Source organism: Sparus aurata, chromosome 17 (assembly GCF_900880675.1).
Source record: "Sparus aurata chromosome 17, fSpaAur1.1, whole genome shotgun sequence".
Lineage (NCBI taxonomy): Eukaryota > Metazoa > Chordata > Actinopteri > Spariformes > Sparidae > Sparus > Sparus aurata.
The window spans coordinates 11,601,090-11,618,962 of record NC_044203.1 but is presented as its reverse complement, the minus strand read 5'-3'; the positions used below and the strand labels follow the sequence as shown (position 1 = coordinate 11,618,962).

The 17,873-nt window shown below is 41.6% G+C and overlaps 2 protein-coding genes and 1 long non-coding RNA gene across 3 annotated transcripts; 2 read left to right on the top strand and 1 right to left on the bottom strand.

The window, feature by feature from the left end:
- Nucleotides 1-5,377: 5,377 nt before the first annotated feature.
- Nucleotides 5,378-10,145, top strand: LOC115567009 (uncharacterized). The gene is made up of 5 exons (XR_003981117.1): nt 5,378-5,969; nt 7,807-7,887; nt 8,035-8,343; nt 8,448-8,525; nt 8,644-10,145. It is a non-coding gene; the product is annotated as an uncharacterized LOC115567009 (long non-coding RNA).
- A 1,682-nt stretch (nt 10,146-11,827) lies between these two features.
- On the bottom strand, nt 11,828-12,603 carry LOC115567001 (hepcidin-like). The gene is made up of 3 exons (XM_030393117.1): nt 12,407-12,603; nt 12,224-12,301; nt 11,828-12,105 (listed from the first exon to the last, which is right to left on the bottom strand). Exons 1-3 carry the CDS (start codon nt 12,491-12,493, stop codon nt 12,004-12,006), a joined length of 267 nt encoding a protein of 88 aa, XP_030248977.1. The 5' UTR covers nt 12,494-12,603; the 3' UTR covers nt 11,828-12,003.
- A 1,836-nt stretch (nt 12,604-14,439) lies between these two features.
- On the top strand, nt 14,440-15,279 carry LOC115566999 (hepcidin-like). Its single transcript, XM_030393115.1, has 3 exons — nt 14,440-14,635; nt 14,740-14,817; nt 14,934-15,279. Exons 1-3 carry the CDS (start codon nt 14,549-14,551, stop codon nt 15,054-15,056), a joined length of 288 nt encoding a protein of 95 aa, XP_030248975.1. The 5' UTR covers nt 14,440-14,548; the 3' UTR covers nt 15,057-15,279.
- Nucleotides 15,280-17,873: the final 2,594 nt, after the last annotated feature.

The following is a 17,873-nucleotide window of genomic DNA, read 5'->3' as shown; positions in this document are numbered from 1 at the left end:
CAACAACAACAACCCTTAAAATGTAAGAATAATATTAAAGGGGTAGGCATCAACCCAATTGCCAGAATGCATTCTGGAAAAAAATTGTGCTTTAGGTCGCACCTTTAAGATTTCATTTTTAATCTTTCATATGCATGCATATGATCTGGTTAGGGTTAGGCAAATAAACCACTTGGTCAGGTTTAGAAAAACATCATGTTTTGGCTTCAAATACCTGTTTTGGTCGCCACACACAGTTGAAAATTGTCTAGAGGCCCCTTCAAAAATATCTGGTGTTGAGGCATTTACAAATGGTTAATGCAGTGCTCCCTTGTCAAATGTATCCAGTGATTTCACACTTACAGACGCAGAAACGCGGTCTTGAACCATGGTCATCGGCTTTGCAGGCTTTTGCCCTACAACTCCACCATCATAGGTGGAGTTGAAGGACAAAAGCCTGCAAAGCCGATCATAGGTGGAGTTGTACACTGTAGGTCAGGTAATAAACATGTAATGTGAACGTGACGTGATGCAAATGTGGACATATCTGTGGTTTGCAGAAACGCTGACAGCCAACATTTTATCCTGGTGACTATGGGCGACTGTGGCTCAGGGGTAGAGCTGGCATCTTGTCATCGGACGGTCGCTGGTTTAATTCCCCTGGCATGCAAGTGTCCTCTGGGTAAGAAACTGAACCCCAAAACTGGTCGGCACCTTGCATGGCAGCCACCAGTGTATGAATGTATGTATGAATTACTGTAAGTTGCTTTGGACAGAGGCGTCTGCTAAATGCTGTTAATGTAAAGGTAAACGACTAAACCGAAAAAAGACCACTATCATAGCACTATCAAAGTGTTAAGCCTCATCACTTCACTCATATGCAGAAACACACATTTCCCTCATTCTTCTGAGAAAAAATTGAATAGGGTTTTTAAAATATACATCTCTAATTGAAACAGAGGAGGACTCAGAGTGTATTCACTCCGAAAAGAAACCCGAGGACCAAATTGCGGACCCGTTCTGTGGGGCCTGCTGGTTTGCAGAAGTCTGCTGTGCTCAACCCCTCAGTTAAGAGTCACTGAGGGTGTCGCCTCACACCAGGACAGATGAGTTTCCATGGGAGGAACGAAGATGTCTGGCCAAATCCACTTTTCCCCCTTATTAAAATGGATATTTCCGAGCTGTCAGAGGGTGAAGTCTGGGTTTTCAGACACTCTCGCTGACTTCTCGCTGACAGTGGGCTTCCTCTCCCCATAGGTTCATCATCTCCCGCGGCTCTCCCTCCCACTGTGCGGTGTAGCGAGTTCCCTATGAGTCCCGGAGCCAGCGCAGCTCTGGCAAGCTGTTCACTTTTTTCACTTAACGGCATGCACTAATTTACTGAGACTCTACACTGTTTTGGGTCCGCGGTGCAATTCCCACGTCCCAGCTGAGAAAATATATCATTAGTCTCTCATCGTGTAATGCTTGCCACGTTACATTATAAAAGCTGGGTGTAAAGCGACATGCATAAAACAGGAGCGATTTCCAGTGTGCCTCATTTTCGACCGCCTGCTTGGAATAAGTGGTGGGTGTTAAGAATTCGAAAAGGGGACGAGACGCGGTGTTGAAAAGGCCATTTTGCTTACTAAATACTCCTGGGTGGCTGGAAGAGTAAGCATTTCCATTGCAGAACGTCTCCAGCGACGTGTTACAGCCATATGAGTGCAGGTCTTTACGAGCCTGCCTTGAAAGTTATATGGATTAATTAACTTTCCAGGCAAATTAAGATTCCATGCTAACTGTAGTCTAGGTAGTTTTAATGAGATGAGAGAAGATGCACAAATAAGTTCCTTCCCCCAGCACACGTGTTGACTCTCCGTCGTGATGCAAGTTTGTTTACTGCTCAGGAGTCAGAAAGGCCGGGGCAACTTCGCGCCGGGCCGGCGTTCGTCAGAGCAGTCGACCGAGGGCAGCCTGCGCGCTGCTCTGTCATTACTAGAGCGAGCGAGCGAAGACCCTTTTTTTGGCACGCGACCACAGCTCTCTGGGGTTTTCACTTCACAAACATTTTTACAGGCGTGACAGGCCGCGACCGAGCAGGCCGCAACAGACAGCTCTGTCACCTCAAAACAACCACCCCGCAGGGCCACACGAGGCGGCTATATATATCGCCTCCCAGGAAGCAAACACAAAAAAGAAAACTGTTGGGGCCCGACCGGCTATCTCGCAGCTTAATTAACTAACACAGGACACAGCAAATTAGAGGCCCGTGGAAGCTCTTTGACTGGCCGCTTTGTAGGATTTACCACATGGCGACCGCGGTGCAAATGGCCTCTCGCATCACTCATCGATGCCACATTGCGCACCCACTCACTCCACATCCCATACCCATGTTTACCCTCTGTTTACCGTTTTATTCAGTGATCCTACCTATCCGAAGTATCTTCTACACCTCCGTCACTCTATTTCCTTTTAATCACATGTCCATTCATGTGGCAGCAATTTGGGCCGGCCGACACCCAGTGGTGAATGCGCCTGACCCCCTCCAGCCCGCCCAGACACCCTCTGGAAAGCCACATCTGTCGCAGGAGCCTTCAGGGTCCTAGAGTGGCGGCCCGAGCCCATTAAAGCCGGGGGGCTGTCAGGACCGTGCACGTCGGCATCTGCGAGCCGAAGCTGTTACAGGTTGCAAAACGTTACCTAAACTAGCCCAGCCGCCCCTGACAGCCTGCCGAACTGTATTAAACACATATCACCGTTTCAGGGGCTGTAATCCTGCTTAAACAGCCTCACTGTGCAGTTTTCATCAGTGCTGCGTCGCCATTTTTAACTTAAGTCATAAGCATCCATGTTACCTAATTAAGACCAGCGCTCTTTTGCAGTGGGATCTGTTATTTATATCTTTTAACAGCATCAGTGGAAAAGGATAAAAATAGCTTCAATTAAAGCTGAATCCACCGATGCATTTACTACATCCTCGTATTAGGAAATAGAGCAGCAGTTGAACTTCTTTTTTTTTTTTTTTTTCTTGCATCCACAGTAGCAGAACAGAGGTTTTGTAAGCACAGAGGCTCCAGTTAAATTGTTTCACTGCCGCAGAAAAGCCGTGGCCTTTGACTCCACGCAGAAGACATCATCCGCTTACAAGCTCTCACAATAAAAAGCCATGCGCGCCGTAATAAGCCCTGCTTTGTTTCGAATACATCCAAGTGAAAACATTTATTGGACTAATTACAATGGTCTCCCGTTGGATTTTTCTTCCTGTGTTACACATGCTTTGGCAGCGTTCCCAGTATTGTGTCAAGACGTCTCACTGCTCATAGCTGTGGTACTAACTGCCATGCAGGAAGAGGCACGAAGAGGCACGAAAGGGGGGGGGGGGCACAATGGCAGCAAGAAGAGTGGATTACGTTTCTTTTTCTAGTGCAAGTCATAGTACATTTTCTCCGGTGCTGTTTCTGAGTGTTTTTCGCTGCCAGAAGCCCTCAATTAATTCTCATCTTTATTTTCCCACAGGAATGCAGAAAAAGCCCAAAACATTTAAGGTCACACTGAAATTATTTTTTTTTTGTTTACTTCAGCGAGAATCGTGAAGGTCGGCTATAGCTTCTAACGACGTTCGTGAGCCGATTGTGTGACACCGTTGGAATCACATGGCATCTGTGTTTCATCAGCATCAAGGGTCTTGGTAGTTGCCAGTTTGTGAAAAAAAAAAACAATGAAAAAAACTGCTTTCTACGGTGGCATGCTATACTGCCCTAACGTTAGCTAGCTAGCATTAGCAGAGTTTATGTTAGCTACAGTGGCGGCTGGTGACTGAAGAAATTGAGGAGGACAGGAGGAAAACCAGTCCACGGTGTCATGTTATTTTATACAAGTCAACTACTTATCCCTACTTTCTTATATTTAATGAAAACTAAGCAATAAAACAATGACTTATAAGAATTCTTTAAAAAACATTTTATTAAATGGCTAATATACAAGACAAAAAAAATACCACTGTATACCCCTTCCGGAATTTGATCCGCAGTCACCTGCTCTACTCACTGTGCTACCACAGCAATCAATGTACATACTTCAGGACAGCACAGGACATCACACACATCACTCATCACAATCGCCCGGTCGTGCCGCTAACGTTATGTCCTCCAGCAGGACGAATGAAACGAAAACTATGAATTATATTTCTGACTGCTTCGCTCTGATTTCTCCCAACAGTTTTTTTTCTATCAGAAATGTGCTTATATTTCCTTTGAAAGCGATTCCAATATCGCTGAAAACTCCATATTTCTTGTCCGAGCATGGCGGGCAGTGAAAGCTGTAAAATACCATATTGACCCGAATATAGGACGACCCTGATAATAAGACGACCCCTCTTTTCAAGAATCTGATAATCAAAATTTGTTTCTCAGTAACAAACTCACACACCTTCCTGTCAGTCTCTTGGAAGCGGCCGCTTAGAGGACCACGATAAGCTTTTCTCTTACTGTTAGCGTTTTCAGACGATCTTTTTGGACCCGCCATCTTCGGACGTTACACTCCGTAACTCCATATTTCTTGGCTGGCTGACAGTTGTTTGACGCCTCCGCTGCATTGATCACCATTATCTTAAAATCAGCATCATAGCTCCGCCTCAGATGTCTGTTAACTTGCCACACTTGATCCACTTTGCTCCGTAAAATCTCCGCGTCTCTCCATTTTTCATCTCCTGTCACGTCTTCTCCGCTGTGATTGACAGATAACCCAGCCACAGTGTCAGTGACGTCTCTACAATAAGCTGGCGCCCTCTGCTGTTGCGGTCGCGTAGGGACCCAGACAACTATCAGCATGTGTCAACGGTTAGACCCCGATTATAAGACGACCCCACCTTTTCATATAATTTTAATCGAAAAAAGAAAAAAAAAAACTCGTACTATATTCGGGTCAATACGGTACATAGAAGTATTTTTTTGTTTACGGCTGTATAAACGTGAGAATAAAATTTGGGAACTGTTATTGGACCAACCTGCTGTCAATCTTATATTCTGGTTGTTTATTGGTAAGGGAGGACGTCCTCCCTTAGCGCGTCATTTTACGTGTCTTAGCCAATCATAGATCAGCATGAAAAAACCCTGAATGCATTGAGTGAATGAAAGGAGATCCCTCCCACGGAGGACAGAAGCCCTCCGTCCTCCTCTAGCCCCCACCTTCCTGCTCCCTGCTCCTCTCACAGACTGCTCTGTCTCCTCCGTCTGCAGCTGTCGCTTTTCAACCGTTTTGGGTGGATTTTCTTCCAAAGAAGAAACTTTTTTAATGATATAATATATATATAATATTTTATAAATGATACTGAGATTTGGTAATGATTTATTTCAACCAGTTACTCTTTCTTAAAAAAAATGAATCTTCCTCTTGCCTCCCAAAAATAGAGGAGGACCAACCTCCTCTGCCTCTATGGACGAGCCTCCTCTGGTTAGCTAGCGTTGGCATGTTAGCATTAGCAAGTGCAATGAACTCGAGTTGGGCAGCTGCCTGTAGCAACCCTAACCCTATAACATTCAACTTATCATTCAGGAGCATCTGTCCCACTGTGAAGCCACTTCTGTAACAAAGTATTTAAGGGGGGACGAGACAACAGATATCGTTTTTTACCGTAGGGTAAGAGTTGGTACTATGTTGAGTTAGGGTGTGGGCCAACAGCGCCGGTCTACCTGTAGTACCTCAGGTTTTGTGGCGTAAGAGTTGCGAGGAGCATGCGGGATGTTATATGTGTTGAGTATAGAAGCAATTAAGCTCTCATATAAGTCGAGCTAATCTGTTAGATGTATAGGCACTGAAGCGAGGACGGACGGGAGTCATTGCCGGAGTCCACGGGGAGAGAGGCGTATCGATCTGCCTGAATAGGTAGACCTGTTAGGGGGAATTGTGCTGACAGAAGCTTTGTTTGGCCAGAATGTTTGTAGCCAAAGTAAACACAAATGTTCAGGAGCACGCAAGCCAAAACAAATAATCCAAGGTCAACGTTTCCTGTAAGTGTTTCTTTTCTGTCTTTTTTCCTTTTACGACACTGAGACACAGCAGATGTACCGACTTTTCACACTGATCCACAGAAAAATACATTTGTACGGAGTAATGCAAAAAAGGAAGTAAGCCACTGTGTCAACGAATGTAAAACACAACATGATTACACTGCGCTGAATATTCACGCCCTTCAGAGTGAGACACCTAAAGCGTCACTGGCACAAGTTCCGGAATAAGTTACTGACAATCAGCCGGTTAGTCAACATAACGGCGATAAAACATTTCAAACACATTTCTTGGCTGTGAAATAACCTGCACAGTAACCAACAGCAAGCAGGTTGATGGTACCTGCTGCCAGCTACCATCCTATTTAGGATTATTATGTAGTCAATGATTCCATATTGTATGTATTAAACTGGCGGCCCGTGGACCAAATGTGGCCCTTTGACAACCTCAATCCAGCCCTTTGATCGGTTTGTTAGTAGGCTGATGAGCCCAATTAACAGTATTCCTTTAAAATGGCAACAACAAAAATTAATGAATACGAATAACAAAGAGTTACATGACACCTAGACATTCAAGCCAATATCAGGGACATTTAACCATCAAAGTGAGGCCTACATTTGGGAAAACCTAAACACTGCATATCGAAAACAAAACACATCCATCCAGTTGTGGTTACATTGTGAAGATGTGGGGAAACTTCTCTGCAGCGGGACTGGGAAGGCTTCTGAACACAGAGGATAAAAATAATTGCAGCATAATTCAAAGACCTGGAGGAGAACTCGTGAGTCCCAGACTTTGGAAGAGATCAATTCTCCGTTAAACCAAAGCTAAACAAGAAACGGCTTCAAAAAACAAAAATGTAATTGTCCTGATGCGGCCAAGACCGAGTTCAGACCTCAGGCCAGCGCAGAACTGGTGAGAGCACTTGAGCCTGCTGCTCAGTTACAGTCCATGTGCATCTCCACAGAGCTTGAGCGGTTTCGCGAAAAAGTCAAAGAGTGACTGCCGTGTCCAAATGCAAGAGCTGTTACAGGCCTCAAAGTCCTAAAGAGGCCTCCGCTCAACGAGTTACCAGTTGTAAATAGTTTCCATCAGTTGTAGAGATTCGTTCTCATGATTGTTTTCTGGTTGAATAACAGCCAGACACATCAGATTCAACAGATTGAAATCAGCATTAAACTTAAACTAATCTTGGACGTTCCCTGAACATTAACAAGCGAAATGATGTGTTCACTATGACTGGACGTGATCTGTGAATAGAAAGAACTAATAGCGGTTGACAGATAAGGCTGTGCTCCTCTTTCATTTGGCAAGATGTGGGCTGATTCCAACAGATCCGGAGCCACTTGTGGTTGTTGACACTGGCATCGCGCTTCACTTGAAGCTAGCACGCGGGCCAGCGGAGTCAGCAAATAATGAAATAGAGTAAATACGGCATCCCGGTTATTGCAATTGATATTTGAAACTGCTGAGGTCTCTAAAATATGTCTCACTCATACTGTATGTTTTAATTTCGACATGTGTATCACAAAGTTGGTCGCCGTACAACCCAATAGTAATATCTCATCCCTAGTGATATTACATTAACTGTCAAGGTCATAACATTTATATTTTATTTTTTTGTATTCTAAAGAAACACATGTGTGAATGTTTGTAGAGCCAGACCACCTGTGACAACAAAAATAAGCGCTTCAAAAACTTTTTTTTTTTTTTTTTTCTGGTGCTCTCAAGAGCATTCATTTGGTTTACCTGCAGTTTCCACTGTATAATGGATGATTGAAAATTCATTCTAATTATTCCATTTGAGTGATTGCTATTGCCCCATCATCCATGCAATAGGTTGACCTGTGCAGACTTGCCATCTGACTGTGGGAATTCGGTCCTGTTTCTCCCAGGTCCTGACAGACAACATCATTTCATGTAACAGTTCATCCTTTGAGTGCACCACGAAAATACATTATTTTTTAAGACTTATTATTAATACATTTATTTCAAACATTGTTTTACTCGAACTGAAGGATAAATAAATAATCCTTGTACCTTGTTCATTTGCTCTTTTTGGAACAGGTATAATGCCCGAAGGTCAAAAAACTGAAAAGGTCCCATTCCCAGCATCAATCAGGGGATGATCCAAAACTCATTACTGGAAGCCGATACCAGTGATAAGGCAACAGTGACCCAACTGGGTATAAATACCTGTACGCTGTGCATACTCAGCCATCAGACAGAATTTACTCAAAAGAGCAGGCAAAAGTCACGAGAGAACAGAAGAAACCAAAGCCTCCTAAGATGAAGACATTCAGTGTTGCAGTTGCAGTGGCCGTCGTGCTCACCTTTATTTGCCTTTAGGAGAGCTCTGCTGTCTCATCCACTGAGGTAAGAACTTGACTTCAGTCATTTCATTTGCTTATTAGCTGTAAATGTTTTGTCTAAAAGCTGAAATGTGGCTGCTGATGTAAATGTGCACGATTCATTGACAGGTGCAAGAGCTGGAGGAGCCAATGAGCAGTGATGGTGCAGTTGCTGCACATGAAGAGATGTCAGAGGACGCCTGGAAGGTTTGTTCAATGAACTGAATGAACTGAGACAAATACACTGAGAAGGAGAGAGAGTGAACAGAGTGAGGGATGATGCTGGAGATGAACACCTTGCTCATGTCTTTTCTCTTTCTCACAGACGCCGTATAACAACAGACACAAGCGCAGCCTCTCTGGCTGTATCTTTTGCTGTGGTTGCTGTCCTATCATGACCAGATGTGGTATCTGCTGCTACCAGTGGGTCTAGAGTCCGTCGGGGCAACTGTTCCCAGGGGGCACCTACAAACCAGCATTCCTTTATAATCTGATACCGATGAAAAATGTCTAAAACCTTTTATCTTTTTATGTCGAATGTTCAAATCAGCATAATTTCTCAAAATACTGAAAACCTTATATTTTTCAAAAAATGAATGTAGAGAACAAATACCAAAAGAGTAAAACCTCATAAAGATCTATACAATTTGCGTGATGTCACATGGTATTTTGGGGGGTTTAGATTTAGATTTAACTTCACTGTCATTATAAAGTTGCCTCCAAGCGCTGACGCAATGAAATGGCATTTAACCAGAGGTAGGGGAGACCTTGGTTGTAACAAAGGTGTAGTTGTAACGGCATCACTTTCACCAATAAGGGATAACATAAGAGTCATGTCATCAGTTTCATGTGTAACCACTCCCTCCCCGATCTTGCATGTGAATTTGCATGGCTGTGAGAAGAAGTGTGCAGATTTTACAGCCAAAACATACATTTTCAGGTAACAAGGTAAATTTTTTGGACCAAGTCTATATTTTGATTTAATACCGATAATTAGGCAACTTGTATCAGTTTAAAGAGTAGGTTCTTATGTGAAATGTGAGTCATTTTATCTATGATAATCACAAACTACCAGGCTGATACAGCTAGCTAAACAATGGCTGACAGGGGTGGGAATGGTTGTAACACCTTATAAGAAAATTTACAACCATCCCTGAATCACAATTCACATATTATCTCTGTCCTTCTCCTTTCTATTTCAGTATGCCGAGACAGTGGGTGAGGAAAACAAATAGGGGTGTGTCTTCTCATGTACTTAAAGTTGCATCAGATGAAGTGAGGCAGGGTAAAACAGTGGGGTCAGTCGCCAAAGACTGCTCCATCTGCCACGTGACACTGAGCAGGTACTGCAAGAAATCAACACCTCATCAGAGAACAAGGTTCAAGAAAGCTGCCCAGTGTGGGATATCACAAAAAGTCTTTGATGCACAGCAAATTCCCAAACCGAAGAAAAGTGTAAATTGCAAGTTTTAGGCCCACAAAAAGCTGCACCCCTGGAAAACCTACATACATCTGTCACCACTGTCACTCTGATCACTCTGATTAGATGGATAACGGACACAGTGTGCATGTTTGATGTTTTGCTGTAATGTTACGTGGATTATGAGCTACTTCTGACCTCCTGCTGAAGGTTTCCATTTTTATGTGTATAACATTCATAGGTATTATCGCAACATTTTCTTTAAGAAATGTTCTTCTAACGTTAGGATCCACCCCACTGACACTGTTCTTCATTCAGCCATCAGTGATGAGTCATTTTGTTTCTTAGTGAAGCACAGGAAGATGCTTGAGTGTCAGCACATGCACAATAAACATAATATAGATGCATATTGTGGTGTGGTCTCAGTTTTTAGTTATTCAATCTTACTGTTCCAATTGACCCCAGGTTTCTTTACAACATACCCTGGTGGTGGGGTCAGTTGTGATAATGGCACTCCTTGCATTTGACATCAAATAATGATTTATGTGACATAGTTGAAGAAAGTTAAGAACTTTGCTATTTGTAGAAGACAAATGAGGGTACTTTGTTTCAAATTTTGAGTGCCCTACCACAAACACTCTGCAGGTTATAGGAGCTGAGACAAAAAGTGTTACAACCGTCCACGCTCTTCTTTTACAGAGTTTTTATATTTTGAATCATCTCTGTCTGAATAGTGTTGTCCTATCTTGTGTGCAGATGAGTTTATTTTTAGGTTCTGTAAGTGACATTTTGAGAATAGTTCAAAGAGACATGAGACTAGTTAGAGCAAAATTATGTCATTTTTTACCATAAAATAACAGCTATTAAAATTTGGTGAGAGGGTAGGATCGCAGCGTTACATACATGTTTAATTTAAGATACACGTTTTCAAGACAGAGGATGTTTATGACGTAATGAGTTTTGCTTGTAGATAGTCATGTAGTCGCACTCAGAAACTGTGTGTGTGTTAATGTAAATTTTTTACAGAATACTGCTTTAAGAAATAGTTTGAAGTAAAGAAGTTGCGCTTAAAATGTGAGCTAAACAAAGTCCACACTCGTTGGAAAATGAGCCTACATGGTTAAATTAGGGACTGATAACAACAGATTCGGAGTCATTTGAGGTTGTTGACACTGGCATCGTGCTCACTTAAAGCCAGCACGTGGGCCAGCAGAGTCAGCAAATGATGAAAAACACTAAATAGGAGGTTAGGTTATCATTGTGCTGCCCAATGATTATGTTGTAAGATAGATGTCTATTCTATTATCTATTAATGCTACATTCTAGGTCTTAAACATGTGATGTTAAAGATAGACATTGTATTGTTGCAGAGCCAAAACATCTGAACCAAGTTTTGTTTTTTACCTTGTTCATTTGCTCTTTTGGAACAGGTATGACACCCAAAGGTCAAAAACAGATAAGGTCCCATTCCCAGCATTAATCAGGGGATGATCCAAAACTCATTACTGGAAGCGGATACGTTCTGCCAGTGATGAGGCAACAGTGACCCAACTGTGTATAAATACCTGTACGTTGTGCATACTCATCAGACAGACTTAACTTGAAAGGAGCTGACAAAAGTCACGAGAGAACAAAAGAAACCAAATCCTCCTAAGATGAAGACAGTCAGTGTTGCAGTGGCCGTCGTGCTCACCTTTATTTGCTCCGAAAGTTGTAAATAAAACATCTTCTGAATCGAATAAATGTATCGACTATGTGGCCTGTTGAAACACAACTACAATGCACATACTACACTGGATGTCTCAGTGGTTGGTGAACCTTTGCATCTAGCTCGAATATACTTAAATCTTTACTAGGAATGGTGTATTTTTCTCCAATACAATTGTAGTGTTTAAAGTTCCTTATCTTGCAGGAAACCAAAAATTAATAACATATTGTGTCCAAACTCATACCACCCTGCTACTTCTATTAGCTGTGTGTAAATTGTTTCACCATGTGCGTTTTTTGGGGAGTGTTGTAGTGTAGTATATAGAAAATGTTTTTAGAGTTGCAATATGACAAAATTTCATATCTTCTTATCCACACCATATTAAAGAGCCACTGCCATTTATTGATCATCACTGTACAGACAGTATTTACAGCATGACCAAATCCAGAAACATCCTCACATATTTACAGCCACAAAAGGAGTGCAATATTAAAATTGCTTTAAGAGTGAAAGTATTTAGTGGTTGTTGTGTGAATCCCAGGCTGCAGCAGGAATCCTCAGAACCTGCAGCAGATACCACATCCAGTCATGTCAGGACAGCAACCGCAGCAAAACTCACAGTCAGCAGGGCTGCGCTTGTGTCTGTTGTTATACGGCATCTGTGAGAAAGAGAAAAGACATGAGCAAGGTGTTCATCTCCAGCATCATCTCTCACTCTGTTCACTCTCTCTCCTTCTCAGTGTATTTGTCTCAGTTCATTCAATTCAGTGAACAAACCTTCCAGGCGTCCTCTGACATCTCTTCATTTGCAACAGCTGCACCATCATTGCTCATTGGCTCCTCCAGCTCTTGCACCTGTCGATGAATCGTGCACATTTACATCAGGAGCCTTATTTCAGCTTTTTAGACGAAACATTTACAGCTAATAAGCAAATTAAATGACTGAAGTCAAGTTCTTACCTCAGTGAATGGGACAGCAGAGCTCTCCTGAAGGCAAATAAAGGTGAGCACGACGGCCACTGCAACTGCAACACTGAATGTCTTCATCTTAGGAGGCTTCCACTGCTTCAACTTGTTCAGTCCTTTGATTCTTTTGGTGACTCTCGTCAGCTCCTTTCACTTCTTATCCTGTCTGATGGTTGACTTTGTAAAGTGTGCTGGTATTTATAGTCACTTGGACCACTGTTGCCTCATCACTGACAGCACCTACAGTACAGCAGCTGCTTCCCGGCACAGGCTTGCATCACTCTCTGAGGGATGCTGGGAATGAGAATGGGGAATTCCTCAACAGTGGGAATTCTCAGTTTTTGTTTGTCTGTTCCACACATCAATATAGAACATTTCACCATGTATTAGTTTGTTTGGGAGTACAGTTCTATCAGAGCATATGTTTATACTTTTTCTGTACTTGCATCAAGGTTTCAGTTACATTCAATGAAGAACACACATAATGTATGATATTTAATCACATCAAATTGATCAAATGCTTTAATTTGTTGAAAATGTTACCAACTGATATATCAATCTCATATAAACATGCTGAATCAGTGAGCCTCGTGTCTTGGCATTTGTTGTTGGTTGTTAGCAGAACTCTGTCATATAAAAAAAAAAATTTAAAGACTTTGGATTATATATAAACTACAGTGACATTATAATAATCTCAATTGTCAACAAAACAACTTTTCAGACAACTAACAGGATAGATGAAGTAATCACTGTGCAGTTACTGTAACAGAGTAAAGTCAGACCTTGAACCCGTCCAACTATCTTGCAAAATAACCTAAAACCCCCGATTCCTGTCACAGCTGCAGCAGCTGAGGGATCCACATCTGTTTCAATATACAGCAGAGTCCGTGTAAAAAATAAAATAAAAATAAAAAATACAGATTGTTTTAATGTCACAGTGCATCACCTTCAGTATCTCTGAAATCTACAATTTTAATATCTGTATTGTATCAAGGCAGAAAGAAGTGTCATTTTGTTCCAGGGAAAATCTCTAAAGGTTTAGTTAAATAATTTCCACCAGCTTTGTGTCGCTACAACTTCAGCAGCGGATGCAAATGAACAGTGTTTAATCACCTCTCCACCCTGAGACCTTCGCTTATTTACCAGCAAAAACTGCCAAAACGTGTCATCTGGCAGCTGCACGGCTTGTTGTTCTGCACTTCACAAGCCTGCATCCAAGGACACAAGGAGGGTCGTTGGATCTGTACTGCTAAGCTACCATACGCTAAAAGAATGAGACAGATCAGCACTGGAGGGACTATTGTGTAAACTGTATAACAAGGCAGTGCTGATTAAATATGAACGATTCTATTTCTCTCCTAAAAGGTTTCTATATATATTTTATTGTACTGTTTAAATGTAACACAACAATATTTGTTACCAGCTGGCTGCTTTATTGTTTCCTGTCTCAGAACAGACTCCTAGACAACACTAACTGTGCCAAACTCACAGTTTGACACCTATCGGCGGTGGGAGTGTTTATCGGTCCGATGCGGTGCAGTGCATTCTGGTTGTTGTAGGTCTTTTATCTATGGAGATTCTCAGCAGCATCAACATACGGAGCGGGAAGATCAAGATGAAGTTGTATCAGGTTGGCGTTAAATTGTAGTCTTCTAATATTCTGAAGCTACATACTTGCAATGGAATTGATTTCAAACAGTAGCTAATTGCTGCAGCTAACTCATTGATACTTGCTTTATAAAATGTATTCAGGTTGTTACTGCCTGAAGCAGACCATTTTAGGTCATTTACCAGCATTATGAATGTTTTAGCATGATGTGTATATGGACTAATGAGACCTATAATGTTATGATTGATATGTGGAACAGACAAACAAACACTGAGAATTCCCACTGTTGAGGAGTTTCCCATTCTCATCCTCAGCATCCCTCAGAGAGTGATGCAAGCCTGTGCCTGAAAGCAGCTGCTGTACTGTAGGTGCTGTCAGTGATGAGGCAACAGTGGTCCAAGTGACTATAAATACCAGCACACTTCACAAAGTCAACCATCAGACAGGAGAAGAAGTGAAAGGAGCTGACGAGAGTCACCAAAAGAATCAAAGGACTGAACAAGTTGAAGCAGTGGAAGCCTCCTAAGATGAAGACATTCAGTGTTGCAGTTGCAGTGGCCGTCGTGCTCACCTTTATTTGCCTTCAGGAGAGCTCTGCTGTCTCATTCACTGAGGTAAGAACTTGACTTCAATCATTTCATTTGCTTTTTAGCTGTAAATGTTTTGTCTAAAAGCTGAAATGTTGCTCCTGATGTAAATGTGCACGATTCATCGACAGGTGCAAGAGCTGGAGGAGCCAATGAGCAGTGACGTTGCAGTTGCTGCATATGGGGAGATGTCAGAGGACGCCTGGAAGGTTTGTTCAATCAACTGAATGAGCTGAGACAAATACACTGAGAAGGAGAGAGTGAACAGAGTGAGAGATGATGCTGGAGATGAACACCTTGCTCATGTCTTTTCTCTTCCTCACAGATGCCGTATAACAACAGACACAAGCGCAGCCCCGCTGGCAGAAACAGCAGACGCAGGCGCTGTCGCTTTTGCTGCGGTTGCTGTCCTAACATGATTGGATGCGGTACCTGCTGCAAGTTCTGAGGATTCCTGCTCCAGCCTGGGATTCACACAACAACAACTTAATATTTATTTGATAGGATTTTTACTTTAAAAGCGGTTTTCCATCTTTCAATTGTTGCTGTAAATATCTGAGGATGTTTCTGGATTTGGTCATGCGGCAGAGAATGTGTGCTCACTGATCGACTGTATCACCAACACACGCTACTACAGTGTATTGTCACAATAAACTTCAGTTTTACTCGTATATAAAGTGTGAACATGTTATTTTAATATAGTTATTTGTCTTAGAATAATCTGCTGTCAGTTGTCAGAGGTGACTTTTGTGTCAAATACATCTCCTTGGTTGGCGTTTACATCACACATAAACCAAAACACCAAGTTTCAAGGGAGCACCGGCAGCTGCACCCACAATGTCACTGAAGGGTTCTGAAGATTTGGATTTATCATCCTCATATTTCACGAAACACATTTGTAAACTGAAGTGTATGATCATTAAGTTTAATGGTTCTACGGTGTAGGGAGAATGTGTATTTCAACATATATATGTACACATATACAAATGTATATATGTATACATAAACTTTTTGTGTCATATTCCAACTTTCACAACATTCTTTACACTTACTACACTTAAATACTCTTAAATACACACGAGTGGAATCATTTTTTCACAGTTTATGGAAGAATAAGTGTGATATGAATATGAACCCATAAAAGGATTATTTCCATGTTTTCTAAAAGTTTCCTTACATTAAGCCTGAATGACATTTGTGGTTGAAAAATATATTTTCACATTCAAAAATATGTTACAGTTGTGTTGTTAAACATGAACACCATTCACAATGAAATGAGTTCAATTAAAACACAGCTGACCTGCCTGCAGGGATCTGAACAACCACTGAGGCCACACAAGTTGATGTCCTCAGTGTATCAGGAGGAAATATGGCCCTTAACAGACTCAAGTGCAGTTTATATCTACAACAGACAATTACACATGGTGGGTTTAGTGCCAGGCACTAGATGATGTGGGCCGAGACTCTAACTGATATTTCGACTGTGCAGACATGATTGTGGGTTGTTTTGGATTATTTATTTTTTCTTTTATGTCACCTAAAACCATGTACAACAGGAAATGTAGTATATTATATACATTGATTTCATGTTGGTACTGCTCCAAGTAGGTATGGAGGTTGTTTTCACACCAGCAATTTGGTTCATTGGATCCAGATCAAGAGATAAACATGATACATTGTTTCATTTAAGTTCTGGTTCCTGGTCCTGTTCACACTGTCTTTTTAAAGACAACACTAGAGGAGAAAACCTGAAGCTAAGCAGACCAAAAGTTAACTTGTTGGTTAGTTTGGCCATTGTCATTCTGCATCATCACAAATGGCTGTACACTGAAGATAATGATCAGCGTCATCATCATAATAATCCACTTTTTCAACAAAACACCTATCTAGGCCTTGTCATTTTACCGGCAGTTTATAAACCTAATCACTGTGTGCAGTTAACACTGATGAAGCCAGGGGCCATTTGAATTAGTACTTCCTTCAGTGACTTCAGTCTGTCCAAATACCTTACGCAATAACAAAAATCCCTCGCTTCATATCTGGTCTGTGTCAAAATACAGTAGCATGAATGACTCCACAGCTGTTGAAGTATAGGCCTACAGCTGAAAACCCATTTTTAAATGTTCGACCTTTTACTTTAAAATGACAGAGTGACATTCAGCATTTCTTCAGACTGCTATTTTGACTGTTTCAATTCACACAGTCATCATGTGCAGGTGTCCCTTTGTTTAGAGAAAACCTCTGAATCCTCACTGAGGCTAGTCATTTTCATTCTTCATGCCTGGTATTCATTCATCATCCAAGTCACATTCATTCTGGGAGAGAAACATCATGTGTTGACTAGACTGGATGGATGGAAACGCTGATGGGAAGAAGTCCTCTACTTTTACCCCAACTAATAAACTGTTTGTTGCTCAGGCTAATGTCAGCCCATCAGTCTGCTATTGTCTACTCCAATAGTTAAAGATGTACTTGAAAACAATTCTGTAAAAGTTATATTACAGAAATGGGGTATTTAAAACTTGGGTCGTCAGCTGTAGGCCTGTAATCCAACAGTCAATCATGCTACTGTTTACTGACACAGACCTGATATGAAGTGAGGGGGTTTGGTTATTGTCCAAAACATTTGGGGAGACTGAAGTGACTGAATGAAGAACAAATCCAGATTTCCCCTGACTTTATCAGTGTTAACTGCGCGCAACTATATTTTATCTGTCTGTTGTTTCAATATTCAGTCCTGGACAATCTCAAGGTGTATAAATGACGACAACATAAACATTAAATATATTTATCAAAATGCCTAGTTGGGTGCTTTTGTTGAAAATGTGGATTATTATCATCATGGTACTAGAATTCATGTCAAAGTGTTTAAAGAGCTTATATATGACTCAGATCTATGAACAGTTACAAATGCTAAGAAATCGGGATTTTATTACAATAATGCTTAATAAGCACATCTGCGGTCTGATAACAACCCAAAATGCTTATAGAGAGTTATTTCTTTATGAGCTCTTTGTGACTCCAGAGAACATAACTACACAAATCAGAGGCACTATTTGCTGTAAAAACTTCTGTCGGTCATCAGAGCTTTACTGCAGGATAGCAATTGCAAAACTGTCCAATCAACTACAATGGAACATTGCATCATTTTTCTTGTCTTGGTCTGGACCAAAGTAGCAGCCTGCAGGTGTGAAAACACTCTTAGTTACTGCCTGGAGACGTTAAAGACGTAAAAGATCAGTCAACACATCCACTGTTAAAACTA

What these genes read in the sequence shown, in the direction of transcription:
- LOC115566999 (XM_030393115.1), top strand. Translation starts at nt 14,549, where the DNA reads ATGAAGACATTCAGTGTTGCAGTTGCAGTGGCCGTCGTGCTCACCTTT. An exon ending in CTGCTGTCTCATTCACTGAG is followed by an intron (nt 14,636 to 14,739) that starts GTAAGAACTTGA and finishes ATTCATCGACAG; the next exon opens with GTGCAAGAGCTGGAGGAGCC. An exon ending in TGTCAGAGGACGCCTGGAAG is followed by an intron (nt 14,818 to 14,933) that starts GTTTGTTCAATC and finishes TCTTCCTCACAG; the next exon opens with ATGCCGTATAACAACAGACA.
- LOC115567001 (XM_030393117.1), bottom strand. Translation starts at nt 12,493, where the DNA reads ATGAAGACATTCAGTGTTGCAGTTGCAGTGGCCGTCGTGCTCACCTTT. An exon ending in CTGCTGTCCCATTCACTGAG is followed by an intron (nt 12,302 to 12,406) that starts GTAAGAACTTGA and finishes ATTCATCGACAG; the next exon opens with GTGCAAGAGCTGGAGGAGCC. An exon ending in TGTCAGAGGACGCCTGGAAG is followed by an intron (nt 12,106 to 12,223) that starts GTTTGTTCACTG and finishes TCTTTCTCACAG; the next exon opens with ATGCCGTATAACAACAGACA.